At 42.0% G+C, this 25712-nt stretch overlaps 1 protein-coding gene across 9 annotated transcripts in view; it reads right to left on the minus strand.

Moving 5' to 3' along the window:
• Window positions 1–2206: 2206 nt before the first annotated feature.
• Window positions 2207–25712, minus strand: part of LOC141754510 (uncharacterized) — an 86383-nt gene continuing 62877 nt past the window's right edge. For 4 of the 9 annotated variants that reach the window (XM_074613610.1, XM_074613607.1, XM_074613609.1 and 1 more), the window contains 8 exons: window positions 20747–20852; window positions 13580–13798; window positions 13331–13471; window positions 8739–8894; window positions 8468–8652; window positions 4274–4408; window positions 3254–3391; window positions 2207–2498 (listed from right to left, as the gene is read on the minus strand). In XM_074613610.1, the coding sequence (XP_074469711.1) occupies window positions 2316–2498; window positions 3254–3391; window positions 4274–4408; window positions 8468–8652; window positions 8739–8894; window positions 13331–13471; window positions 13580–13798; window positions 20747–20852 (1263 nt within the window). In that variant the 3' untranslated portion in view covers window positions 2207–2315. The remainder of the gene's footprint in view (window positions 2499–3253; window positions 3392–4273; window positions 4409–8467; window positions 8653–8738; window positions 8895–13330; window positions 13472–13579; window positions 13799–20746; window positions 20853–25712) is intronic. The other 5 variants (XM_074613611.1, XM_074613608.1, XM_074613605.1 and 2 more) reach the window with 3 other exon arrangements.

Raw genomic sequence — 25712 nt, forward strand, 5'->3', positions numbered from 1 at the left:
CTTCTGCAGACCATTGTGCAGTGAGGGATTTACAATGATGGCTATCATTGTGGAAGAAAACTTTTCTGTTACCTGTTTTGCATGGACTCCACATAAGAAATTAAAGTGATTGAACACCAATGTAATTATACAGCATGACTGACATGGCAGTTATTTCAATCTGACAGAAATGGCATAATAAGTTCCACTTCCACTCCAAAAGCCCTCATTTCCTAAAGTCAGGTGTCGTGTTTGTTTAGTTGTTTAGAATGTGCCTGGGTGCCTGAGTGTGTTTGGACACTGAATGATTTACAGGGTGACATCTCTGAGCAACAAGAGGACGGACAGAGGACAGATGATTATCGCAGCAATCAGGGGCATCGTGGGTCGTGATCACTGGAGTGTAAACGTCCTCTCCAGCAGCTGTACAATCTCTCAGAAGAGATTATGTTAAAAACAATGTCAGTAATGTTTGATTCCTTTTTTATGTTTCTGTAGGCACACAAAGTTGTAAAATACACCATTCTGTGCCTTTCTGCTTTTTTGTCTGACTTCCTCTAGCACACAGATACTATAGTTATACTCTCATTGTACCGACAACCACGTACAACTTCACTTTACACATCCATATGAAGTCACAGAAGCATTTTGCTTTTGAAGACTTCTTCTATAATGCAGCATTTCTTTATTTTCTGTATTGAAACACCACTAGTCACTGACTTTGAGAAATGAAAACACAACAGCCAAACACACATAGAAAGCCTCCAAAAGGATAATAGCACTTGAACACACAAGGGCACTTCTCTGCCTCCAGACAGTGATGAAGTCTACATGGCCCGGTTTAATGAATGAGGCTGTTCTGGTGATAAGAACAGGTCAAGTGTTTTAGTGGAATTGATGACTACAAGAAAACTACCACAGCTCTGTGAAGGAAACCTCTGACCTTCACACTGCAGCTTGAAAAATATACAGCAGGACATTTCAGTCATGCCTGTTCTTTGCATTTCCCTTGTTCGCCTGTGTGTATTATATGTGTCTATACTAGGGCTGTCAAAGTTAACACGATAATAACGCGAAAATTACGCGATAATAATGCGATAATAAGGCGTTAACACAAATTTGTTTTAACGCCACTCATTTCTTTAATGCATTAATGCAACTTGCAAATTTGAGGTTGTAGTGGGCTCAGTTTTAAAGCCAGAGTGAAGATACTGGTATCATATGAAACTAGAAAACCTCAGGAATCCATTGTTACCAATCATGTCATACTAGCTCTGACCTCCAGATCAGTGAATGTAAATGGGTTCTATGGGTACCCACGAGTCTCCCCTTTACAGACATGCCCACTGTATGATAATCACACGCAGTTTGGGGCAAGTCATAGTCAAGTCAGCACACTGACACACTGACAGCTGTTGAGTTTCCATGTTATGATTTGAGTATATTGTTTTATGCTAAATGCAGTACCTGTAAAGGTTTCTGGACAATATCTGTCATTGTGACATGGTGGAACAGAACAGCACCAAGAAGAATCTGTTTCCCAGAATATATATATATTTTACACACAAACAAAGCTACATTCATACATACATACATACTATACATACATACATACAGTCTTACATTCATACAAATACATCGGTTTATTGGATTTTTTCTTTAATTATAAAAAAGCAATTTGATATATTATTACTTTGTATACTGTGTTATACTGTTAGGGCTAGGTCACTGTTAAAAAGCATGCACTTTCTTTTGGTTGTGTTCAGATCAAGTGTTTGCAAATAACTCTGAGTGTCTGGCACAGGTCACTCTGATTGGACCGGGTTTATTTCATCAGAACATCTCGACTATGTCAATCAAAGCAAAATGCATTACTCAGCAAATCAAACAGTTCTCTGTGACCAGGTGAAGTTTCTGGTCTGATGTGACACGCTACACCTGAGCCAACCGCTCAGAATGATTTGCAACTACTGTTTTGACCTTGTTGTGTCCATGTTTGTTGTATTGCGCTGATACTGATTTTTAACTAGACCCTTTTTTTCCTCTTCTCCTCCTACCTTTTTCTTCTTTTTTTCTGTTGAGAATTCCACGTGTCCCGCAGTAACTTAGCGGAGCTTCTTGGCATTTAGTTTGTGTACATTACATCCCACGTTTTCGTCTGAAAAAGTCTTCTCTCATTTCCTCTGACTCAAAGTGGGTAAATAGTTGGGAGGGGGTTGGGGTTGGGATAGAATAGCTTGATTGATTATTGAAGTATTTGTTGTCAGTTCTTTTTCTGGCCCTATGAGTCAGTTGGTCGCAACAGTAACGACAGAGCCCTCCTTCACCTCTTCGTCCTACTCCTCTACTGATTGGACGATACAGGGCGTGACCTCAAACGGTTTCCTCCCCGCGACAGATTGGGTGACCTGTGCTGGCAGTCCTGGGCTTGAGCCTCTAGTTGAGGGGTCCTCCTCCCTCTGTGGGGACGGGGTCAAAGAGCACGGCGCCGGCTCCAAGGTTAATGTTACCCCTTCTACCTGTAAAGACAGGAAATGAAGCATTTAAAAGGTAGTTTGAGACGCTACAGGCAAGTAATGCTCTGTTCTATTTTTAGAGACCTTTTTACAGCCGACGTCATCAAAAATAAGCGTGTGCATTTTGGCAACAGAAGTGGCGTTCTAACCCAGCCATCCAGACGGGCTTGCAAGCTTTAAACATTGAATTAAGACTGTTACCAGCATCAGAATGTCTGGTTGTTGCATGTTTGGTTATCAGAGTCGATATTCCAACAGCAGACTCAAGTTCTACAGAATTTCGACAGGATCACGACAATTTCAGAGCAACAGGTGTTTCGGTTTAATGACTGACCGTGTTAACTGGTGACTTTCAGCCGAATGTGTCCGGGGTTGCTCGTAGTAACTTGCATAAATGGTTGGCGTAGATAATAAACACAGATTAGTATGTATTTAAAATTGATTGAAGGCTTTTACGAGAACACCTACATGTTCTGTTTGTGTTTTCAACAGCTGCCGTCACTACGAGCAACCACAATGCATTTGGCTGAGAGTCACCAGTCACCGCAGGAGTTATTGACATCATTGGGCAAAAATGAGGGGGCTCCAAGGAGAATAGGTTGGGAACCACTGTATTAGGCCAAATGTTTGCATGTTTCCTCACTTCTATCTTCTGACTTTGTCATCTTTTTAATTGATAATCTCACTGATGTATCAGTTTTTAGGACTCTGGAGTTGCAGCAAAAAACAAAACCAAGGGACCAGTTGAGATAACTCACATTTGTCAGCCCCTCCTCTTCCTCTTCATGCTGCTCAGAGATGCCTTCAGACTCGGGCTCTGGCTCCTCTCCGACTGTCTCCACCACACCTCCGACCATGTCAGCCATCTGTCCATTCATCTGCCCGGCAATCTCCACCTGCAACCAGTTGAGTTTACTGATTTAATTACCTGTCTTTTTCTTCTTCTTTTTTTCCTTTTTCTATGTTAGATCACAAACTGACATCAACCCTTCAATTTCAGAAATAAAGAATAGGGATATAGAGAAGACAGGAAGGAAGGAAGTTGGAATAGCAGAATATGAGCTCCCATGTCCTGACCCCAGCTTGATTTGCCTACGCAGGACATCAGAGAGACAAGACAAATACTCAGGTAGGTACAACAGACACAGATGCTGAATCCAAATGCCTAGAGTTGTAAACTTGCGGACTTTACAGCATGCTACTCTGAAGACCAGGCGGATTTAAGGATGTCCTTTGTCAAAATTCATCAGGTCCGCTAAAGGCTGTCATGCAGACTTTTGGCAGTGCTCCATGCAGACATTCAGCCTGTCTCCTACCTTGCTTGACTTCCCTGGCAGTGTCTCCCATCACTCACTGCACTACAGATGTGTGCTAAATATGCCTGCTGATATAAACAAATCCAGATCCAAAAGACAAAAACAAAGTGTCAAACATGATGGAAAATGACTAAAAAGTCTATTCCTGTGCAGAATATCAACATCAACTTGATAAGTGCTCTATTTTCACCTTTGAAGACACATCAAAGAAGATAAATCTTGGGTTCCTACAATAACAAGAGAGTATTAAATGCATAATAAGACATGCTATCATTGTTATGATGTCTCACTCATTCTGCAACAATGACTAGATGGAGATGCCTGTCCTGTTTGCCTGTGACTGTATATACAGTCAATCATACAACCCCGTGCCTTTGCAAACTCCATCAGAATATATTAAACCACCATCTAGTCCGCAAAGTCCGTAATCCGACCATTTGGATTCAGCAGGGGAGTGCCTACGTGGTGTGCCTCGACCTGCGCAGCTCCCCACAGGTCAGCTAGCCGAGGGTGGGTGGGAGGGCCGAGACTGTGGATGGTGCTGTTGGGAGTGGCTTGGAGGGAATGGGAGGCACTATGTAGCCTGTGCTCCATAGACTGTAGTCAGAGATAGGAGAGGAAGGAAAGAGAATTAATGAGAATTTACTGGAAAATAAGCTTCATATATTTTCAAAGGGTTGAAACTAGGCCTGACCCGAATGCTTTGAAGCTTTGACCGTTGCCATGGTAATCGACCTCCAAATCAATATTCCAATGCTTCAGGTTTTTTTAGGGGGGGGGATTATGTTTTTTAAGTATGTATAAATCCCAAAATAGCCCATGAAATAAGGAATAATCCCTCAACATTATCATTATTAATATTCAACATGTATTATTGTTAGTTATTCTCAGACGGGTATCGCTGTTAGCTTTGTGTACAGGTTCGTGTGTGCACAGTAGTGTGGCAGTGGCACTGTACTTAGCAGTGAAACGGGGGAGATAGAGACAGACAGAACATGTCAAGCTTCCAATACCTTCGGATATTTCTCAGAGAAGCTTCGAAGTCCAATACATGGCATTCGGGACAGCCCTAGCTGAAACCATAGACTGTATATAAAGACGGACGACGCGTCTCCACTTCCTCCCACTGTACAAAAGTGAAGCTAAAATATCCCGGATGCAGACGCTGCAATCTTGATATTTTGACATCATTTGGAGGCAGAGTCTGCGCGGTAGTGATCGGGGGCCTGGAGCCACGGTATCGAGGTCCTGTCCGAGCCAATCACGAGCCGAACACGGCCGCAGCTCGTTAGCGTGAGCCACCTAGCTGCTACGTTAGCACCACAGTAGCTGTTTGGTGAGAAAGACACAATAACTAACCAGAATATCTGTATAAATACCGTTACGATCACTCGTGACGGTTATGGAAAGTTAAAGTTACATCTCCTCTCTCGTACATTTCCTGAGCCTCTGGCTGTGCACCGACCACTTCACTCAGAGCAGCTGTCAATCATGACGTCACACCCCCATTTTTATAGCATCAAATAACTTATTTAAACCAAACTTAGCAGGAAAATTAACACTAGAACAAACAGCGTGATCAGAACTTAATACTTAAAATGACTGAAACCATCTTTGGGAAAAATTCATTCGACGTGTACTTTGACTTTTTAGTTTGGCTCATGTCCCGTCCACTAACATGGAGGAGGCGGGGTTTATGAGCTATACTGCAGCCAGCCACCAGGGGGCGATCCAGATGTTTTGGCTTCACTTTTGGGGAGCTGTCATGACGTCCATCTTTATATACTGTCTATGGTTGAAAGCAATGACTCAACAGTTACTTGGCCAGTTGGCCAAATTTCTTGATTTTAAAACTTTTGTTTTTCTTTGGAATAAAACTATCACCACCCACTAGAGATTGAAAACACACCACAGCCCCGCAGCTCCTGACATTTTCAGCTTTAATGGACAACAGTGCTGCAGTGAGCTGCATCACAACACATTTCAGCTAGCAGGAAAACAAATGACAAAGCAGTCTTATACTTCCAGCATTTAGCAGTCTTTGCCAGAGACTTAGAAGGATACTTTTGCCAGTTTTTCCACTTCCTTCTGGTCACTAATAATGGTCTGCATCTTCTTGTAATAGCCCTTTAAATGAGGAGTCAGGGATGGTGCTGCAGGGAGCACTGGGGAAATGTTTCAGGCTCTTATGCTCTGAAAATTGACTGACTGATTGAAAAGCTTTATTATAAATGTAATGTAATATATTCAATAGTCTCCTTCAGAATATAAAACACACAGTAAAGCTAACAAGCTCATTTCTTTTCTGGTCTCGGATCAGTACACCTTTTCTAAGACACAGTCGCTGACCTTTTCAAGTTATTATTTCATAACCCTCAGTCACTTAATGAGCTCTGAGATGTACCAATACGAGAGCAGCCAGCAGAGCTGAAAAAGTCTTTGGGTGTCACAGTTCATCATGACTCACTGCATTTGCAGAAAACCTCCCAGCAGCCTGAGAACTGGAAGTCAGCAGCTGATTTACACCAATAAAAGCCACACAGCCCGCACATCCAGACAGTTAACAGGAAGTGAAGCCTGTCATTTAAACCAGGAAGCTTTTAAACATTCATTTGTATTGTTCCAAACAGTCTGATCACTCAAGAAGCACATAAATATCTTGTGTGTGCAGCATGTTAGTATGGTAGTATGTTAGTGCCAGCAACCCTGTGTCCTAAGAATGACTTTATGAAATGAAGAATTCATTTAATTCGGATAATCCATTTTGGAGGAAACCTGATGCTGCTCATGTTTCAAGTCTGTTTTTAACTGCTTCAATAGACCAAGATGTTTCCCCTAACCTCCCCATGCAGAAGTCCTGAGAGGCAAGTAAGAAAAGAAATAAATTCTGGTGATCCATTTTCTAAGTCTGATCTAAATTGTTTATGATGTAAACATTTTGTTATTGTTGTTGTGGTACTAATGTCGGCCACAAGAAGCTGAAGTGCACCACTACCCCATGTTCTAAATTGGACTAAAAGCATTCATGTTTTTGTCCAGGTGAGTTTCAATTTCTCCGTCCCCCTCTAAACTCAAGGTACATATATTAAAACTCATCTGGAAGAAAACATGAATGCTTTTGAAAAATGATTTTGACAAAATAAATCACCTGCCAAAGCTTTTTTTTTCACACATGAAATGGGGAAAGGTTTTTTTCACTTGGCAAACGTTTTTTTTCATCAGCTGTTTATCCTGGCAAAGCCTCTTTTTTGACCTGTTCTTAAGTCATACACACAGGAGAGAAAACTATATGGATCACACTTAGAAAATAGATCACTCCAATATTATTTTTTTCTCACCTTCTACACCTATCTTTGAGTTTCCTAAATACAACCATAAAACCCTTAATCATGCAATAGTTTCTGAGAGCATATTATATTGCAGGGAAAACAAATTAAAAAAACATTGACTTTTTTTCTCCATACATTCAATATGATTCAAGTAAAGGATAATATACAGCTAGCGGGTCATTGTTGTTGAAGAATCTTCGCCCTGTCGGGGATTATTTCACAACAGTGACCCGCTAGCTGTATATTATCCTGCTTATTACATAGCTACTTACTGAAGTAATCAATATTTTGACACAAAAACGGTCCTCCAGAGACCGACATCAGAGCTGCGCCCACAGCATAGTCTGTTATACATAGCAACGGTCTGCTATACATAGCAACGGTCTGTTATACATAGCAACGGTCTGTTATACATAGCAACGGTCTGCTATACATAGCAACGGTCTGTTATACATAGCAACGGTCTTTTATACATATACATAGCAACGGTCTGTTATACATATACATAGCAAGGGTCTGTTATACATAGCAACGGTCTGCTATACATATACATAGCAACGGTCTGTTATACATATACATAGCAACAGTCTGTTATACATATACATAGCAACGGTCTGTTATACATATACATAGCAACGGTTTGTTATACATAGCAACGGTTTGTTATACATAGCAACGGTCTGTTATACATAGCAACAGTCTGTTATACAGAAATTAAAGACCACAGAACACCGTGATTGACCAATCAATCGAGTATTCAATGCTATTACTGACAAATTAAAATGTTGACCCGATGATGGAGCTAAATGACAAGCCTTTAAAAGCTTTAACAATTCATTCTGAGGGAGGCATGAGTGTCCACAGTACCAGATTTAATGCCAATTGCTGTTGAGGCATTGAACTAAAAACCTCACACGTCATTTTCATGGTGATGAAAGGTCAGGTTCATCAAAGTCATTAGGATACATATCTGTGCAAATTTGTGTGCTGAGATGTTGACATATTCCACTGGATAATACGATAAATACATAATCCATGGGGCATTTATTTCACGATGTATTGGCTGATGGAAATTAGTTGAGAGTTGGTGCTGAAGCCATTACTGAGTCATTCTATGGATACGGTTCAGTAGCAGTACTACTAACCTGTTACTTCAGTTCATAATTTTGCTCTTACTATACTATATTTATGCAGTGCTAGTATTCTAGTACTAGTGCTGTTGCTTCCGTAGTAGCTGTTGCTGGTAGACCTGATGCTGCTCATTGTCGGTGCCAGAGTGGTTAGAAACACACTGCATACAGTAAGTCAACTTAGTAGTACTACTGACCTGTTGTTGTTGTTGGTACTGCAGAAGCTGATGCTGCTGGTACTGGTGAAGCTGTTGGAGCTGTTGGAACTGTTGGATTTGGCTCTGCTGCTGCAGGGCGATATGAGCATGGTGCTGCTGAAGGTAACCGCCTACCGTTCCCTCGAACCCCTCACCAGGTGTACCCGCCGCTCCACTGCCACCACCTGGAAACACCATAAAACACTTAGTGCTCAGAGACACAGTTCAGAGTCTCGAGGCAGCGTAGTAAGAGAGAATATTCAGTCCTCACCGGCAGCCATGATGTATGAGCCTGCAGCAGGCGAGGCCACGCCCGAGGGCTGGCTGGTGATTGGGTCCCAGGCGTCAGTGGACGACAGGCAGTACAGGCCCTGTGAGACGTAGGTGTGAGGCCAGACGTCCGCCGAGGAGTGGTGGAGCACCTGGTCTGTATGGGGAAACACAGACAGGTGGGAGGAGTGAGACAAAGGAGAACAGTTTAACAGTGAAGGAAAACAAAGAGAGAGGAGAGAGATGGATGGAAAATTCCATTTCAGTAATGAGTGGGAGGAAAACAAGACTGCACTGGGCTCAACCACTGCTTCCCACAAACAAGAATAATATGAGCTCATTTTCAGGTTAAACTTAAAGGATCTCTCAACAATATCCAGAGCATTAATATAGCATCTATTTTTTTATTTGCTATGTAAAGATATAGAGGAGTAATGTCTACCTGAGCAGAGAATGAAGTCCCTCTCCCTCTGTGTGTGTTGTAATCAGAGCTTCTACTTGCTTTGTTTATGGCTGTTCGTGCCATTTAGGTCATATTAGTGCACGTGAGCGTGCCCCACTGGCTAGGTTACGGCCGCTGCTCTGCAGTGTTCTCGTACAGCTGATAACGGCGGCGCAATCATAGCGCCCACTCTCTGGTTTCCCCCCCACAGGTTAACACTGTTAGCTCCGAGCAGCCGGCTCAGCCGTCACCATGTTGAGAGCTGTATGGAGGCCAGGGCTGCACGATTATGGCCAAAATGATAATCCCCATTATTTTGATCAATATTGATATCACGATTATTCATCACGATTATTCACTGATTTTAGCGGCAACATTATTTTATTGCACTTTCACATTCAAATAAACAGCACTGCTTTCACTTCCATGCTGTGCTACATTCTTGATGATGGACATTTAGGGCTGCACCATGTTGGAAAAAATGACATTGCAATATTTTTCTTCTGCTATCTACACCGATCAGCCATAACATTCAGACCACTGACAGGTGAAGTGAATAACATGGATTATCTGGTTACCATGGCACCTGGCAGTGGGAGGGATATATTAGACAGCAAGTGAACATTTTGAACTTTGAACTTTGTGTTGGAAGCAGACAAAATGGTCCAGCGTAAGGATGTGAGGGACTTTGACAAGGGCCACATAGTGCTGGCTAGACGACCGGGTCAGAGCATCTCCAGAACTGCAGCTCTTGTGGGATGTTCCCGGTCTGCAGTGGTCAGGACCTACCAAAAGTGGTCCAAGGAAGTAAAACCGGTGAACCGGCGACAGGGTCAGACCAGAGGCTCATTGATGCACGTGGGGAGTGAAGGCTGGCCCGTGTTGTCTGATCCAATAGAAGAGCTACTGGAGCTCAAACTGCTGAAAAAGTTAATGCTGGTTCCGATAGAAAGGTGTCAGAACACACAGTGAGCAGTTTGTTGCGTATGGGGACCAGTCAGGGTGCCCGTGCTGACCTTGTGTTATGGCTGATCGGTGTAAATTCAATATGAAAAACTACTGGAATATTCACCCACCCCCTTTGTTAGCTACTTTTTAAAGTTAAATGCTTCAATCTGGTGCACTTCGAGAGCAAAATTAGCAACATTAAGAGCTAGATAAACAATGTTATGTTCTCAATTTAATCATAAACACATTGGTTGTATAGATAGTAGTGAATCCAAAACATCTTGTTCACCGGCTGCTGGCTGGCTGTTAGTTTAGGAAGCTCTTGATTTGATATGCAGCAGCGCACATTTTAAATGTCAATATCACAGGCGATCATGTTCAGTTAATTGTGGGAAGCCAAAATCGTGATCGCAATATTCGATTGTTTGTGCAGCCCTAATGGAGGCAATAGAAATGCTCGGAATTTCGTATTGAGCACTTTTAAAGACTTTTCTGTCATTTTCTTCCTGTTGAGTTCAAATCAGGATTCAAGGATTCAGAATTAGCGTGTTTTTAGATAACACATGACATGACATAACAAAAGTCTCAGAGGCCTCAGCCTTTACACAAATCTAATGATTTGAGCCAAATAATTCTAATTTTAGAAAATAAAGAAAATACATGTGTGTTGCAGTGTTTCACTCAGGATGTATAATATACTGTAACTTTAATGTATGAGCAAGTTTGAGAAAAAATCATAATACACTATAAAGAAGAGAGTTAAATCCAACCTCAGACCCTGAGCTGTTGATTCAGTCATTAGCAGCATAGTTTAGATGCTCTTATGAAGCCATACTCCGAGATAAACCCTAAAACAACAAACTGTAATAACTTTAATAGGAGTGTGATGAGCCTTTCTGCAGCAGCGTTGTTATCGTAGAGCACACCATGCAGGCTGAACACTCACACTGTCTGTGGAGGAGAAACATCCTCTCAGTCCTAATGCTGCCGTTTTAATCGCTGTTTCAGTGTGTGTGTGTGTGTGTGTGTGTGTGTGTGTGTGTGTATACTGTACATGTGTGTTGGTGTTGCACACAGAGCAGAGCCCATATGGTGCTGTTAATGAGAGCAGGGCTAAGTCCTTGTGCTAACCTACAGGGTCACTCTTTGCTTAACACCAGCAAGAACTAAACCAGAAAGCTTTTACAGTGTTGGTACTGAGTGGACAAGCGAAAGCAGCACACAAGTCCAAATTAATGTTGTGTTATTTTTGAACAACTAGAAAAGACACAGAGCCACAGAATTGTCTAGATTTGTATGAAGTTCTATTATCCTGTGAGGTTGGATGGGGTTTCCTAATCCTGCCAGAGCAAATTGCTCCCTTTCCTTCTTTCTTTATCATCCTATGTGCAACTAAACTGAACAGACATCTGACCACCTGAGGCTCAAACCACAAATCAGGATATGAGTTTGTTTCCCCCAAACTGTTTTAGTTTTATTCAACCAAGTGTAAAGTGAAATCCTCATGCAGTTCACTTCCTTATCTGAATACAACTCGTCTTTTAGATTTGGGGTGAACTCTCTCACCCGAGCGCTCGTGATGACGCTCCATCAGAATGTGTTCTGATGTTTCAGAAATGACAGGCTGTCATCTGGATTTGTCATTTGGACGTTTTTGAGTGAGTGCCCGGTAGCAGTGAAAGGCAGAAATGTGCAGCTGCCTGTGTGCCTGCCCTCCAAAAGTCCTTTACAGCTGGTCGGATAGCAGAATAACTGACTTGGCTGTTTTTAGGTTCCTACGGGGCTCTAATTCTCCCAAACTGGGCTTCTACGCACAATACAAAACATGATAGTTCACTGTGTGGTCCAAAGACATATGACAGAGTGTTTAGAGCTATTACACTTGGCAAAAGTCTACAGTGAGAATTCAGTATCTGCTGTTGTGCTGTAACTGTGTTAGTGGTTTATAGGCTTCAATGAATACAACTACACCAATGACTCATCCTCCTCCCGTATATTTAACCTCCAACTGTAGCTTTATGACAGTTACAGTACCACATCCTTGCAATGGTTCCACACTATTGGCTATCAAGGTAGAAGCCCTCGTGCCCAGAGCTGTAGTCAAGTCCAAGACCAGGTCCAGTTGAGTCTGAGTCAAGACCAAGTCCTAAGGCAGTCGGGACCAAGTCAAGACCTAGTCCTTTTTTATCTGTTTATTATCATATATATTAGTCCATTATTCCTTGTGAGGCAGACTCTATCGAGGAGAGAGAGACAGAGACAGAGAGAGAGAGAGAGAGAGACAGACAGACAGACAGACAGACAGACAGACAGACAGAGTGACAGAGAGACAGAGTTTACTGTTTATATCGTTCCAACAAATTTTGACTTGTGGAGCGTTATGATTTTTTTATTTTATGTTATTGATTGTTAATGAGAGAGAGAGAGAGAGAGAGAGAGAGAGAGAGAGAGAGAGAGAGAGAGAGAGAGAGAGAGAGAGAGAGAGAAAAAGATGTTTCCGTGAAGTAGCTCCACTGCAGAATGAAGTCTCTACTAACGTTGACAGAGTGACAGCTGACTCATATGAATGGGTCTAGCACGGGTTGAATGAGCGTCGGCAGGTCCGTGTTATATACAGTACGTCTGGTGTATGAAACAGCTGTATCGTCACTGAGCTGCATTTTTATAAACTATGTTAATCTGGTCACACCTCTTCTTCTCCTTTCATTTCTCACACTCATAGAACCAGAGTTCCTTTTTTTTCCTTGGCGCCCAAATTGCGTTCGGGGATAATTAGCAGCATATAGGAGAAACACTGTTGGAATCAGGCAACATTCTGCACAACTTATCCCAAATCAGCAACCAGGAACAACTTGACCAGTTCTCAATAGCCAAGCCCAAGTCCAACAAGGCCCGAAGTCAAGGCAAGTCCGAGTCCAACAAGGCCCGAGTCCAAGACAAGTCCGAGTCCAACAAGCCCCGAAGTCAAGGCAAGTCCGAGTCCAACAAGGCCCGAGTCCTAGACAAGTCAGAGTCCAACAAGCCCCGAGTCCAAGACAAGTCAGAGTCCAACAAGCCCCGAGTCCAAGACAAGTCTGAGTCCAACAAGGCACGAGTCCAAGACAAGTGCAAGACAACAAAAACGTGGTCTCGAGACCGGACTCGAGTACTGCAGCCCTGGTTGTGCCCAGTAGCCATTTGCAGGAAGGTTTAAACTGCCGTACCTCTGCTGGTGATGCTCTCCTGGTTGACCTCACTGAGGTGAGCGACGCTGCCCTGGTTGGAGCCGGCTCCCATACTCTCCCCGTCCATCGAGTTGAAGCCAAACAGAGTCGCCTCAGAGATCGCAAACTGCTGCATGATGCCTAAAGAGGGAGAGCGATAATAACGGGGAGATCTTTTTACACTGTTTTCTACTGTTTTAATACGTTGTATTTAAACCTGTCACTCAGTACCCAGATGTATACCCTCACCTGCAGCAAAGCGAGCCTCCTTCTCGCCATCACTAAGGTCGCTGTAAGCGTCGTTCTCCTTCCTCCTCTCCTTTTCCCTCTGCAGGTTGGTATGTCCCGCGACCCCCATCGGCCCTGCAGTTGGTTTGCCCCAGCTCTGCCACTCGATCATGTGGGCAACGCGACCCTGGGCCATGAGAGTGGGCTTGGTCACTTTGTCCTTCATGGTGCGAGTCACACCTACAACAGGTATGGGGGCAGCAGGGGGGGCACATTCACATACACACACACACACACACACACACACACACAAACACTGTCAGAACTACTTCTGGCCTCTGCAGCTGATGACACCTCTAACCGAGGCTCAGGGGAAAGTAGAATGATAATGACACACAGTTGTGTAATGTTGTAGGGAAACTGTTTAATACATGAAACTATAATAAATAATGCCAACGAGGTAATAAATGGACTGGAATGGATGTATTCAGTGACTGGGTATGAGAACATGGCAACGACCTTGCAGCTACTTTGCATTAAAAGTCTTTTAAAATACATTTTGTCATCAAAATGAATCTGCATGTTCAGTTTTCCTTTTTTATCTTTACCGAAGGTACAGTAGGTTCATTGAGCACAATTTGTCTTCTTTTAGCAACGATCTGCTCACACTTTAACATCTGCTCAGTACAACCTCTGTCTTACTTAATGAGCCCTTTCCAGCTGGAGTAGTTGGGAGTTAAATGCCTCAAGAACACAGTAGTGGTGTAAATCTGATAGAACTGTCTGGAAGGAACCTGCCTCTAACCTTTAAACCAATGCCGCTTTCAAACTTCAGTCAGTGGAGCTAATCTTCAGAATATCTACCGGCTACATCCACAGTACCCTCGTCCAAATGGCTCACTTTTTAGTTCTAATCATCAGAATGAGTCTGACTGTCACCACTCACCATCTATTCACATCAATCGCTTCATGATCTGCTGTTTTAAATGATAATGAGGCATGTAAGTGATATGGATGAGCAGAGAATGATGTACAGCACCAGTTAAGGCCCTTACACACCGGGGGGGGGGGGGGGGGGGGGGTTAACGAATAAATTACATGAAAATGTGAAATACTCGCCTGCAAATATTTTGCATCAAAACTCTTCATACGGAACCTGACCCTGTCACATGGTTTGTTTCACAGAACCATCTGAGAAGCCGTCATTAGAAACTGTTTGGAAAATTGCAGGCGCTTTCAAAAAATACTTGGCAGGTGATTTGATGTACCATCTGTCAATCAAACTTACGAAAGTGAAACTAACTGAAGGCCAAAAACATCACCTTCATTCAGTGCCGTTCTTTGCTCTTCTTTCAATGAAGAAATACTCTACAGTTCTGATATTACTGATGCTATCTACGCTAACCTCTTGAGGAGCCGTCATTGTTTAGAACGAACGGTTGCCTCTCCGTATCGTCTCACGCTATGGTCTCAACGGATCTCACACACCATCATCACGCCCGTAGCGGCAGTAGCTCCTCACAGGACGCTGATTGGTCCGCGCATTACTTGAAGCCTGACAAGATGGATTTTCATGTGACATTTGATACCGCAATTCTCTTGTGATCTCGTTACATCGCGTCAATCCAGCTGCTATGCGAGGTTATTTCATACCAGCAGCGCTGCAGATTTGTGAAAGTTGCAGCACTTTTTCAATAAAAGGTTTGAATAGATTTGTGCAGACAGAGGACCAACTACCAGGATCCTCCTGACCCGGAGCAGCGTCTGGCAGTCTGTTTGAGCTAAATTGATGTATAGTTACATGTAAACTACTGTAAGCTTTCTTATTGAGTTTCCTGTTAGCGAAATGCTCTGAGTGAATTTTCCTCTGGTAAACACTTACGCAGTGTATATGTCTAGGTCTTTTATTGTGAAAGGTAAGAACGGAAGGAGTGGATCTGGTCTGTGCTGCCTAATAAAGGAAGCCGTCTTGGTTCGAACTACAGAGCGTCTGTGTTGTTGTACACTATAGTTTATGTTATATATATATATACATATATATATATACTGTGTGTATATATATATAATATATCATCAAAACAATATAAAAATATTGTTTATATCACGATATAGGCTAGGCCTATATTAATTTTGTCTCTATAATTTCACTTAAAACTTTTGTTCATTTTGCACTCAAGTTCTTAGAATGAGAAAATACTTTTCATTTGTCAAGTATTTAATTCACACAGGCGTATACAACAATAGGCTTTACCATGTGGTTATTTGATATGGACTATTTATATATTGACTCACCAGAAAACATGCTATATCATGATATATTGTTATCGAGATATTAAATTACCTATATCTTGATAGAGGATTTTGGCCATATCGCCCAGCCCTAGTGTACTTTGTGTCATTTTTGCAGCGTAATATTTGCGTTCTGTGGGAAAGTACTCATGACAAAAAAGTGTGTAAAGGTCTTTAGACTACGGTCACATCGAGGTGATCTTATTTAGTAATTAGTGGGTCTTTGCATCTTAAACTTGTCTGATATATTATCTTCAAAATAAAATCAGTTTATCAGTATGTCAAAATTGAAACTAGAGAGGTTATTCTGCTCTTTAATTCATTCTTCCTGTTGAGTCGTGACACTCAACAAATTTAGTATAAAAATGAATAATTACAAGATTTGTCTGCCGACCACATGATTGAGTTCAACATATCAACCTCTCTGGGATCTAATTAAATAAAAGTGTCAAATATTCAGATAACTATATGACTGAAGATCCAACGAGGAAATCTTGAATAATTATGAATTAAATAAATGAACTGATGAATCTGCTACACATTAATGCAGACCTTTGCAAAACAGGTCAGGTGATCAGGCCAGAGGTCAGGTGACATGAGGTAACCATAGTGACAAATTGGACAGGGGCTGCCTGTGTGCTCGTTAGAGTTTGTTGAATTGAACAACGAGGGACAAGGATGACGACTGAAAAACCCATATTAATAATTAAAGCCATTACTCATCTCCTGGTAAACAGAATAAATGAGATTCATTAGACTTTCTGTAATTAAAAACGTGTTACAGAGACTGTGAGAGGCAGAGGAAAGTAATCCTTGAGTGTAAACAGAACGTTGAGTTGGGTCCACTGGTAAATCTCTGCCCAATTAAGATGCAGCATTCAAACTAGGGACATATACTCTGAGTCAAACGCTTGCAGATCGATACAAAATTAAATTAAAATCAAACAGGCATGAATAAACAGAGACAGAGCTTCGGAAATTGCTCCTCCGATCCAGGGGGCAAGTTCCAGGCTGAGTTATAAATAGAAAGAGTTTTCCCCCGAAGACAAAGAGAGACAATCTCATCTGAAAATCAAACGCTCCCTGCAGAGTCTAATTGGGGATGGAAATAGGAATGGAAAGAATGGGGATGAGGGAGCGTGTTGGGGTCTCGGCTACTCAAAAAAAAACAATGCTATACACTGTTAAATTATACCAACAGATTTATTTAAAGTGCACCAGACACACAAACAAAAGAAATACAGACACTCTGAGGTACTACACTGAAACACCACAAAGCACACTACAGTTTGAAGCACAAAGCACGAGATAGCACGCAAGAGGCACCGGCCACTTGTGGTCACGACACTGCACAAATATATCGGGCCACACCACTAGCACCAACACCAGCACATCCACGTTACAAATACAGAACATGTCCCAACACACCTGTGGAGATGCTTCAGTAAGTAATTAAAGTAAGTAATCTCACTTACTTTAGTTTCTTTGAAATCAAAGATCTGATTGGATTTCCATCAATGACTCCGCGAAATGTGTCTGTCATTGACGTCTGCTGTTGATATCAATGGAAGAGAAGGGAAAGTAGGGAGTGATATAGGAAAGGGGCACCCACAGGGGTGGCCATGTTGGTTCCAAACTGCTCCTCCTCCTCCTCCTCCTCCTCCTGATCTAGAGTGAAGTTGTCTGTTGAGGCAAGGTTTGATTTACTAAATCCGCCGTTTACGGCAAAGGTGAGAAGATCATTCCTGTTTTTTTTCTCATGTGTGTCAGATGATTCTTTGGCATGAAAGCAGTGCAGACACCAAGTGAAAGTACTAGCAGAATGGAGTTTTTATCACACAAACAAATCTCAAAGCATGACCTGCTGTGGATGGTTGAGTTAAAGTGGAGCTTTGGCATTCTAGTGGCTCAGCATGGAGGACAGAACCTGCCGAAAATCTAAAATAAATGACTCGATAAATATGTCATTAAAAAATAATATGGGAATGAGGACTGGAGTGCAGCTAGCTGGCTAGCATATAGTTGATCTATGCACCAGAGTGCATAGATCAACTATATGATACCCACTGACACACGTTGAGTGACAGCCCCCTCATTGCATAATGAGGCAGAAATGCATAAAGAAATGTGTACAGAAATATTTAAAGAATATGACACAGAAATCAATAGGTTTGGTGAAATAAATAAGGGGTGAAATGCAAAGTTTTTAAAATGTTACATAAACAAATAAATGCATAAATACATAAATAAATATATAAATACATACATTTAAGAATAAATAAAAATAAATGCAAAAATAAATAAATACATTTAAAAAATAATAAAAAAGTAATACATACATAAATAAAGGGAAATTTAAACAGAAGAGTAAAGAAATAAGGGAATTAATACAAAGGTAAATAAATAAAGAAGCACATTTAAACAGAAATATAAATTTGTCACATCAATTAATTAATGCCTACATTTATTTTTAATATTACATTTTTCAGTCATTTATTTATTTATTTTTTTATTTTGGCAGGTTTGGTCCTCCATAGCTTAAAAAAAATGGAAACATCCCTGTTTTGAGTCTGACCAGGGACCCCGCATAGGCTCCATGATATCCTCGCTTTACTTTTAAGCTTTTACATAGTTTATCAGGCTGCTCAAAGACCAAAAAAGCACAGCATTAAAAAATGCAAGTTCCTCTGTTGGTGTGGGCATGTTGCCTGAGGCCTGTACTACGAAGCAGGATTTGTGGTTAGCGAGGTAACTTCAGGGTTAACTCAGGGTTTTCAGTCCTACGAAGCTGGATCACTTCTTACCGGGGTGGATCTCCATGGTAACTTATGCTGAACAGCTAACCTGTTATCAACTCGTATAAAAGCACCTCCTACTGACCAATCAGAGCTCAGTGCGGGGATCGTATGATAATATCACACACATATGAAGAAGTTCCAGTCATATTTCAGGCTAAAAACAACACAGTTTAAACTGAAAAATGCAAGAAAGACAGTTGGATTTATGTTGTGGGTGTTTACCGCTTTGAATTATGTTTTTATATTTATTTATTTTTTACTTGCTCTTGAGTCCGTTTCACACCACCTGAGGGGAGGGAAGTAGGTGGAAGGATGTTTAAATAGTCATAGACGCAACATGATACTCACAGGGTAAAAAGATAAGTAATCCATTCATCTATTACGCTCCTACAAGCTATTTATATTTACATGACTATATCTGACTTTTGAGTGTTCCGTTAAATTAATAAGTCTGTTAATTTACGCATTCACACATCCAGAGTTTTTTCTTTCACCAGCTGTTCTTCCTGCATTTGGCAACTTCAACTGTGTTACTGTTAGTCTGGATTAAGTGTTTAACTTCTTTGTATTTGTCTAATATAGTTTCTTTCTTTGTTAAATGTGTCTCTCTGCCTGTCTGTCTGCAAATCAGTAGTCTTGTCCATGTCTGTGATTGGTCAGATGCTGCAAACACCTCCCCGTTCATGTGAACGTGCTCACAGCCAGATGGAGAAACCCTGGGTTGACTTACTGAGTTGATAACCAGCTTTGCAGGACCGTTTAGCGTGATCTCGTTTGTTAGGGTTAGTGAAGCCAGATAACGAGAAGATACCCTGGGTATGTTGAACTCGCTTCGTAGTACAGGCCTCTGGTCTCCTAAAAATTATGTTCCCATACAACAGAACTGAATTGTCAATTACGTTTGGAGGGTATTTTCTCCTGGATTACGTTTTTGACGCATCACAAATACATTTGTAATTAAGTCCATAGGGAGGGGGTCAGGGTGCATCCATGGGTCAAACAAACATGGGACTTCCACCCAGGAGACCGCTGTTTGTGTACTGTGTGAAACCACTTACGTCACGTATGTAACATACTGAGTTTACGTACGTAACCTAAGTTACATAATAAACATACTTATTTTAACCCAAACCATGATGACTTTTACCAAACCTAACCAAGTAGTTTGGTTTCGATTCATAGCGTTAACCACATGTTTAAAACTGTGACCGTAATACAGGAGAAAATATTTTTCCCTGGAAACATAATTGAGAATGTAGTTCAGTTGTATGGGAACGTCATTTTTAGGAGACATGGTTCTGCTTTTAGTAGCTGGTGACTCTATTAAATACAATCTAAGAGGGACAGTTTGAGTAATAGATCAATACGTTTAAAGGTTTATAAATGGCAAAACACTGCACCATGCACAGCACTTAATACTATAAGGAAGGAGTTTATCACACAGAAGTTCTTCGGTCTCGACAATCGAGATGTAAACATTCAAACTACTAGTGTATGTTCCTGTTAGAGAGTATTGTACCCAGCATGTGCACTTATGCATGTATTTGAAAGGCCAGTACACTGGATGATTTTGCATTACGTTGCGGCAAAATTGGGCCGGATTAAAAAGAAAATACCTGACAACTCTGCGTTTGATATTTAAACTCCATTCTGCAAAGTGGAATGAGTGGTTTGGTTGTTTAGCAACAGCCATACAGACCTTAACATAGCTAAGCTAATGCTAAATGAGAGGTAACACTTAACAGATTTTAATTTCTATCATAATAAGTATAATTTATTAGTTGAGAAACTTTTGAATTGGTTTATATGCTCCATCTACTCTCACTTATATTGTAGCAGCTCAGGCTAAACTGAGTTTCAGATTGTGTCTGGTGATTACCGTTAAACCAAACCACACATCCATCATTGGCTGCTGCACGACTCTGGCAACAAATAACCATCTGAATATCACACGGAAAGAAACCAACAAGTATCTTTTACACAACAGGGAAAAGGAAGTTTAGCCCGTCACCTCTCAACAACAACTTCACTCTCGACCCATTGTGGAGCACGTGGAGGCAACATGGGGACTGTTTTACCATCTAGCAGCACAGACACACACCTGACACACCTGTCAGAGAGGACTTAGCCAGGGCACCGATCCCATAGGCCTGGGGGGGCTTCCTCTTGAGGCGAGGCAGAATGGAAGTAGTGTCCTCCATGGACAACTAAAGAGAGAGGGAGGGAGGGAGGTTGGAGCAGAGAGGGTGAACAGAAAAATAAAGAGAGGAGGGAGGATGTAGATAAAAGAAAAAAGAAAAAAATGCAATGTGGCAGGAAAAATGACAACATAAGAATAGATGACAGAGATAAAAGCAAAAAAGAGAGCATGGAATAACAGAAATTGAGGTGAAGAGAGCAGATGATTGAAGATGCAGAGAATAGTTTGAGTGAGATGGAAGAAGAGAAGGGAGGTTGTGATGGAGGGAATAAGAAAGGAGGGTTAATTATTCAAACACCTTGTACATGTCTTACAGGGATCATTGCTTGAAAAGAAGAGAATCATAGATTTACTGTGGCTTAAAGGCAAAAATGATGCTTAAATGGTGATTCCAAAGCAATTTAAATGGACAACAGAGTGTTTGGAGAGCACGGCAGCTGATGACTGGTTGGTTGATGGTATGGAACAGTTACAGTAGGGTTTTCACTAGTAATATTTCTTATATGCAGTACAAAGATTAGATGGGTAAATAGTGGAAACAGCAGCCAAGAAATGAATTTATTGAGACAGGTATGTTTCAGCAGGAGATGATAATGAGAGCATGTCTTCAGGGCAGAGACGGAGGCTTAACTCTGTGTTCTCTAGTTTAAAGTTGGCCTTTGCTCTGACTCGTCCTTCCTGTTGCTCTGAAACCCTTTTTGATCCTGAAGAACAATTCATACCTTCTGTGTCCGAGAGGGTCCGTTTTGGTTCGCTTTGGTCTGCTTTGGTCTGCTTTGGTCTGCGTGGCGTAAATGTCGTCATCCGCGAGGGTCCATGCGGATCCTATGTGGACGTCCGCGTGCAGCCCAAAACTTTTAACCACGTGGACATGTGCATGCATGGAATGCCAGACCGACGCAGACCCTCAATTGAGGTATGAATTGAACTGCGTGCAGAAAGTATACCTGAGGCTTGAAGTGGCTCATTGTGTTCTCATCTCCAATGCTCTTAGTTATTTCCATCTTTTGAGTGTAGAAAACTACGAGCTCATGTGAAATACATGCAGCAATATGAGGCGACGAGTGACAAGATCAAAAACCCACCCATATACATCATCGATCTGTAGAGCTTCTAAATATATATAATGGTACAATATAAAGACTTGATATGATATTTATGGTTCAATTGACTTATTAAACATATTCCATATGTTGTGCAGGACACCTGAAGGGATAGTTTGGGTGTTTCTCAGTGGGGTTGTATGAGGTACTTCTCCATAGTCAGTGTATTACCTAGAGTAGATGACGGTCGGCACGTCCCCAGTTTGGAGAAACAGACAGGAGTACCAGCCAGCACCAGAGCAAAGTAATGCACTGCTGTGGCAGAAAAACATATTTAAGACACCTAAAAGAAAGACTCCCCTAAAAAAATCATTATCAGTTTAAATGTACGCTATATTTAGAACATTTTCACCGGTTTAGAGTTAATGTTTCTGACGGGGAACTGTAGCCATTATCTGTGCTCTCACCAAAGCAACCAGACTTCATTGAAAAATCCAGTCATTTGACCACTCAGAACACAGGAGTTCCTCCATCGGATAGTTTGTTTGCGTTATTGTGTGACTTCGGATTCACCAAAGTCACACAATACTTCAATACAATACTTGTCGGTCACTGCCAAAGACATCAAGAACTCCCAGCAAGCATGCTGTGCTGTGGGAACCAACGCACGGGCATCGATCACAGGGACGTCCCACATCAACACACATGGACGTACTGAGGAGAGATGCTGGACAGTGCTGGCGAGCTAGCCAGATGTATGGAGGACTGAGACAGCTGGAAGCTCCGCTTGAAAGCCCGTCTGAGGATGACCCAATGATATCAATTCTGATAGTTGTATTATCACTCTTTTACATCCACTACTATTGGTTTTTGCTGGGCTATTATTATGGCCTCTCTCTCTCTCTATCTATCTATCTATCTATCTATCTATCTATCTATCCATCTATCTATCCATCTATCTATCCCCCGAGCCGGTCTCGGCAGATGTCCTCCCGCCCTGCGCCCGGTTCTGCTCCAGGTTTCTTCCCACTAATCGGGGAGTTTTTCCTGGCCACAGTGCGCTTGGTGGATCTTGTTGGGTCTCTAAACTATGGTGTACTGTCTATGACCAGCTCTATATATAAAGTGTCTTGAGATAACTTCTGTTGTAATTTAACACTATATAAAAATAAATTGAATTAAAATAAATTGAATTGAATTGAATACACACAGCGGGAGACCAGCAACTCCTGTGTTCTGTGAGGTCAAATTACATTTTTTTTCAAAGGAGTCTGGTGGATTTGGCGAGAGCATATGGATAAAACAGCTTCAGTTCTCCGTCTGAAAGGACTGTCTGTCAGCAAGGTAAAGTGGTGAAAATATTCTAAATATATAGCGCACACTTAAACTGATATTGATTTTTTAGGTGTCTAAAATACATTTTGTACATTACTTTGCTCCGGTGCTGGTACTCCTGTCTGTTTCTCCAAACTGAGGGCGTGCCGACCATCATCTACTGTAGGTAATACACTGACTATGGAGAAGTACCTCATACAACCCCACTGAGAAACACCCAAACTATCCCTTTAACCTGAATCAGTGATTGAGGAAGTAAGAAACACACAGAAGGAGGAGAATCAGGTTTGTAGACACTAAGACAGGTGTGCAGCACACCAACCTGAAATTGCTCATGCTTATGTGATTTCTACTGTACTTTCTGGCGCCAGTGCCCATGGCAAACCAACCGGCAAGCTAATGAACACAGAGACAGAGGCCGGCTCTTAATGAGGTCCCCCCAACAGCTAATTATAGTGGGAAATAGTAGGAAAAACATGTGGACTCTGTTACACCGGGGGATTGAGTGGTAGATGTTATATCATATTTTCAGTTGAAGTGCATTAATTACTGTATAAAGGAAATATGATGTTATCGGGTCCCTCTGTGTGGTGTACTGTACGAGAGGAGTACTGTATCACCCATGTGTTATCCTATCTGCTGTAAGAGTAACATTATATGGTGTAGTAGTACAGCAGCCACCAGCTCAGATGGAGTTATTATAGCAATCCTCGATCACACATTCCTCCTCTATTAGTCTCGTGTCAACTAGAAGCTTGTTCATCCTCAGATAAACAAGCACTGAACACTTATTTACTTCCAATCCTGCACAGTCACACTAATGTGTAAAAGTACAGTTTTTTCTGGAGAAATGTAAAGAATGAATGCAGCAGCATTGTGGATTCTCATCACAATTTCAACCAGTTAAATATACTGTAACTGTTTTCTGCAAACACTAGTTTGTGGAGACCAAAATAGAGCTAAAACACTGACCATATACATTATATAGATGGATGACACATCTTAACTTCCTCTCACTGTACTAAAGTGAAGCCAAAATATCACCGATACGGGAGCTGCCGTCTTGAGGTTTGACGTCATTTTGAGCCAGAGTCTGCCCAGTAGTGATCGGGGGGCCTGGAACCGCGATATCGAGGTCCCGCCCACACATCCGTCCAAGCCAATCACGAGCCGAGCACGGCCACAGCTCGTTAGCATGGGCCACCTAGCTGCTACGTTGTCTCTCGAATTCCCGAACCTTCGGCTGCGTGAGTACTTTACTCAGAGCAGCTGTCAATCACAGCTGTCAATCATGATGTCTCGCCCCCTTTTTACTAGGGCCCTGTGGGCAAGAATCTAGCGATACGATACGTATCAAGATACAGTGGTAACGACTTAATATACTGCCATTTTTTTCAAATGTAATTTTGGGAAAACTGGTATAAAGACACACCATATGTATAAAATCTGAGTAGCAAAAAAAAGTCACTATGAAAGGGCAGTTGCCAGTTTTTCCTCGCCAAAATTTAGCTGAACTTTGGATTGTTATTAATCCTCCTTTGCGACAAGATAGTATGACATGGTTGGTACCAATGGATTCCTTAGATTTTCTAGTTTTTTATGATGCCTTATATATATTCACTAGCTTTAAAACGGCGTCCGCTACAACCTCCAAAAGACAGAATAGCGTCCGGGTCAGCCGGCGGGCTGTCGGATTCTTAAAGGGACTGTTTGTAACTTCTTACACGTATAAATCAATCCAGGTCGGGGTCCCATGCGCGCTGGTGTGTGGCCACGCTGTTCAGACTCAGACTCCAAAACAAATTACCCAGAAGCACCAAAACCTCTTGGTTGTATCTAGTGAAGCCCGTCTGTTAAACAGTGTTGGCCGCGGTCGGAGGACGCGGGGGAGACCGTAGCTTTGGTCTCCAGGGCCAGAGTCTCTGCAGTACTCTGCTCCTCTGCCTGCTTGCCTTCACTCAGCTCGCTCCACCTCTACATGTGCATGCGCGCACATTCCACACTGCAGAAGAGTTAGTTTAGCTCTGAGAATATCTAGTGAATGTTCAGTGGACGTTTGTGCAGAAATAACTGCTGCAGCTCCTCCAGACCAACAGAGGTTTCCCGTGTCTTGTGAAGTGACGGGGCTCCGCAGAGAGAAACGTTATCGTCTCCGACCAAAACTCCGGCGTCTCCCCTGTTCCCTCCGGCCGCGGTCGGGAGGCTGAGGCAGGAAAAGCCAACACTAGGATCAGCATTGATTCATGGAGAAACCTTTGTCTGGTCAGCTAACATTACTGCCAAGCAGCTGAAATATAGAGTGATATTGTGCTTTTAGCTGACGTGTGTTGCCTCACTGTTTTGACGGCTGCTCGCTCACATTCAGGTAGCGCGTGCACACGGGCGAGCGCGAGCAACAGCACACTGACTTACGTTGACTTAACGGCCACAGGTGTCGCTGTTAACAAGTCATTTCTGATTCTTACAAACAGTCCCTTTAAGAGGTTAAT

The sequence above is a fragment of the Sebastes fasciatus genome, chromosome 17, assembly GCF_043250625.1.
Source record: "Sebastes fasciatus isolate fSebFas1 chromosome 17, fSebFas1.pri, whole genome shotgun sequence".
NCBI classification, from domain to species: Eukaryota; Metazoa; Chordata; class Actinopteri; order Perciformes; family Sebastidae; genus Sebastes; species Sebastes fasciatus.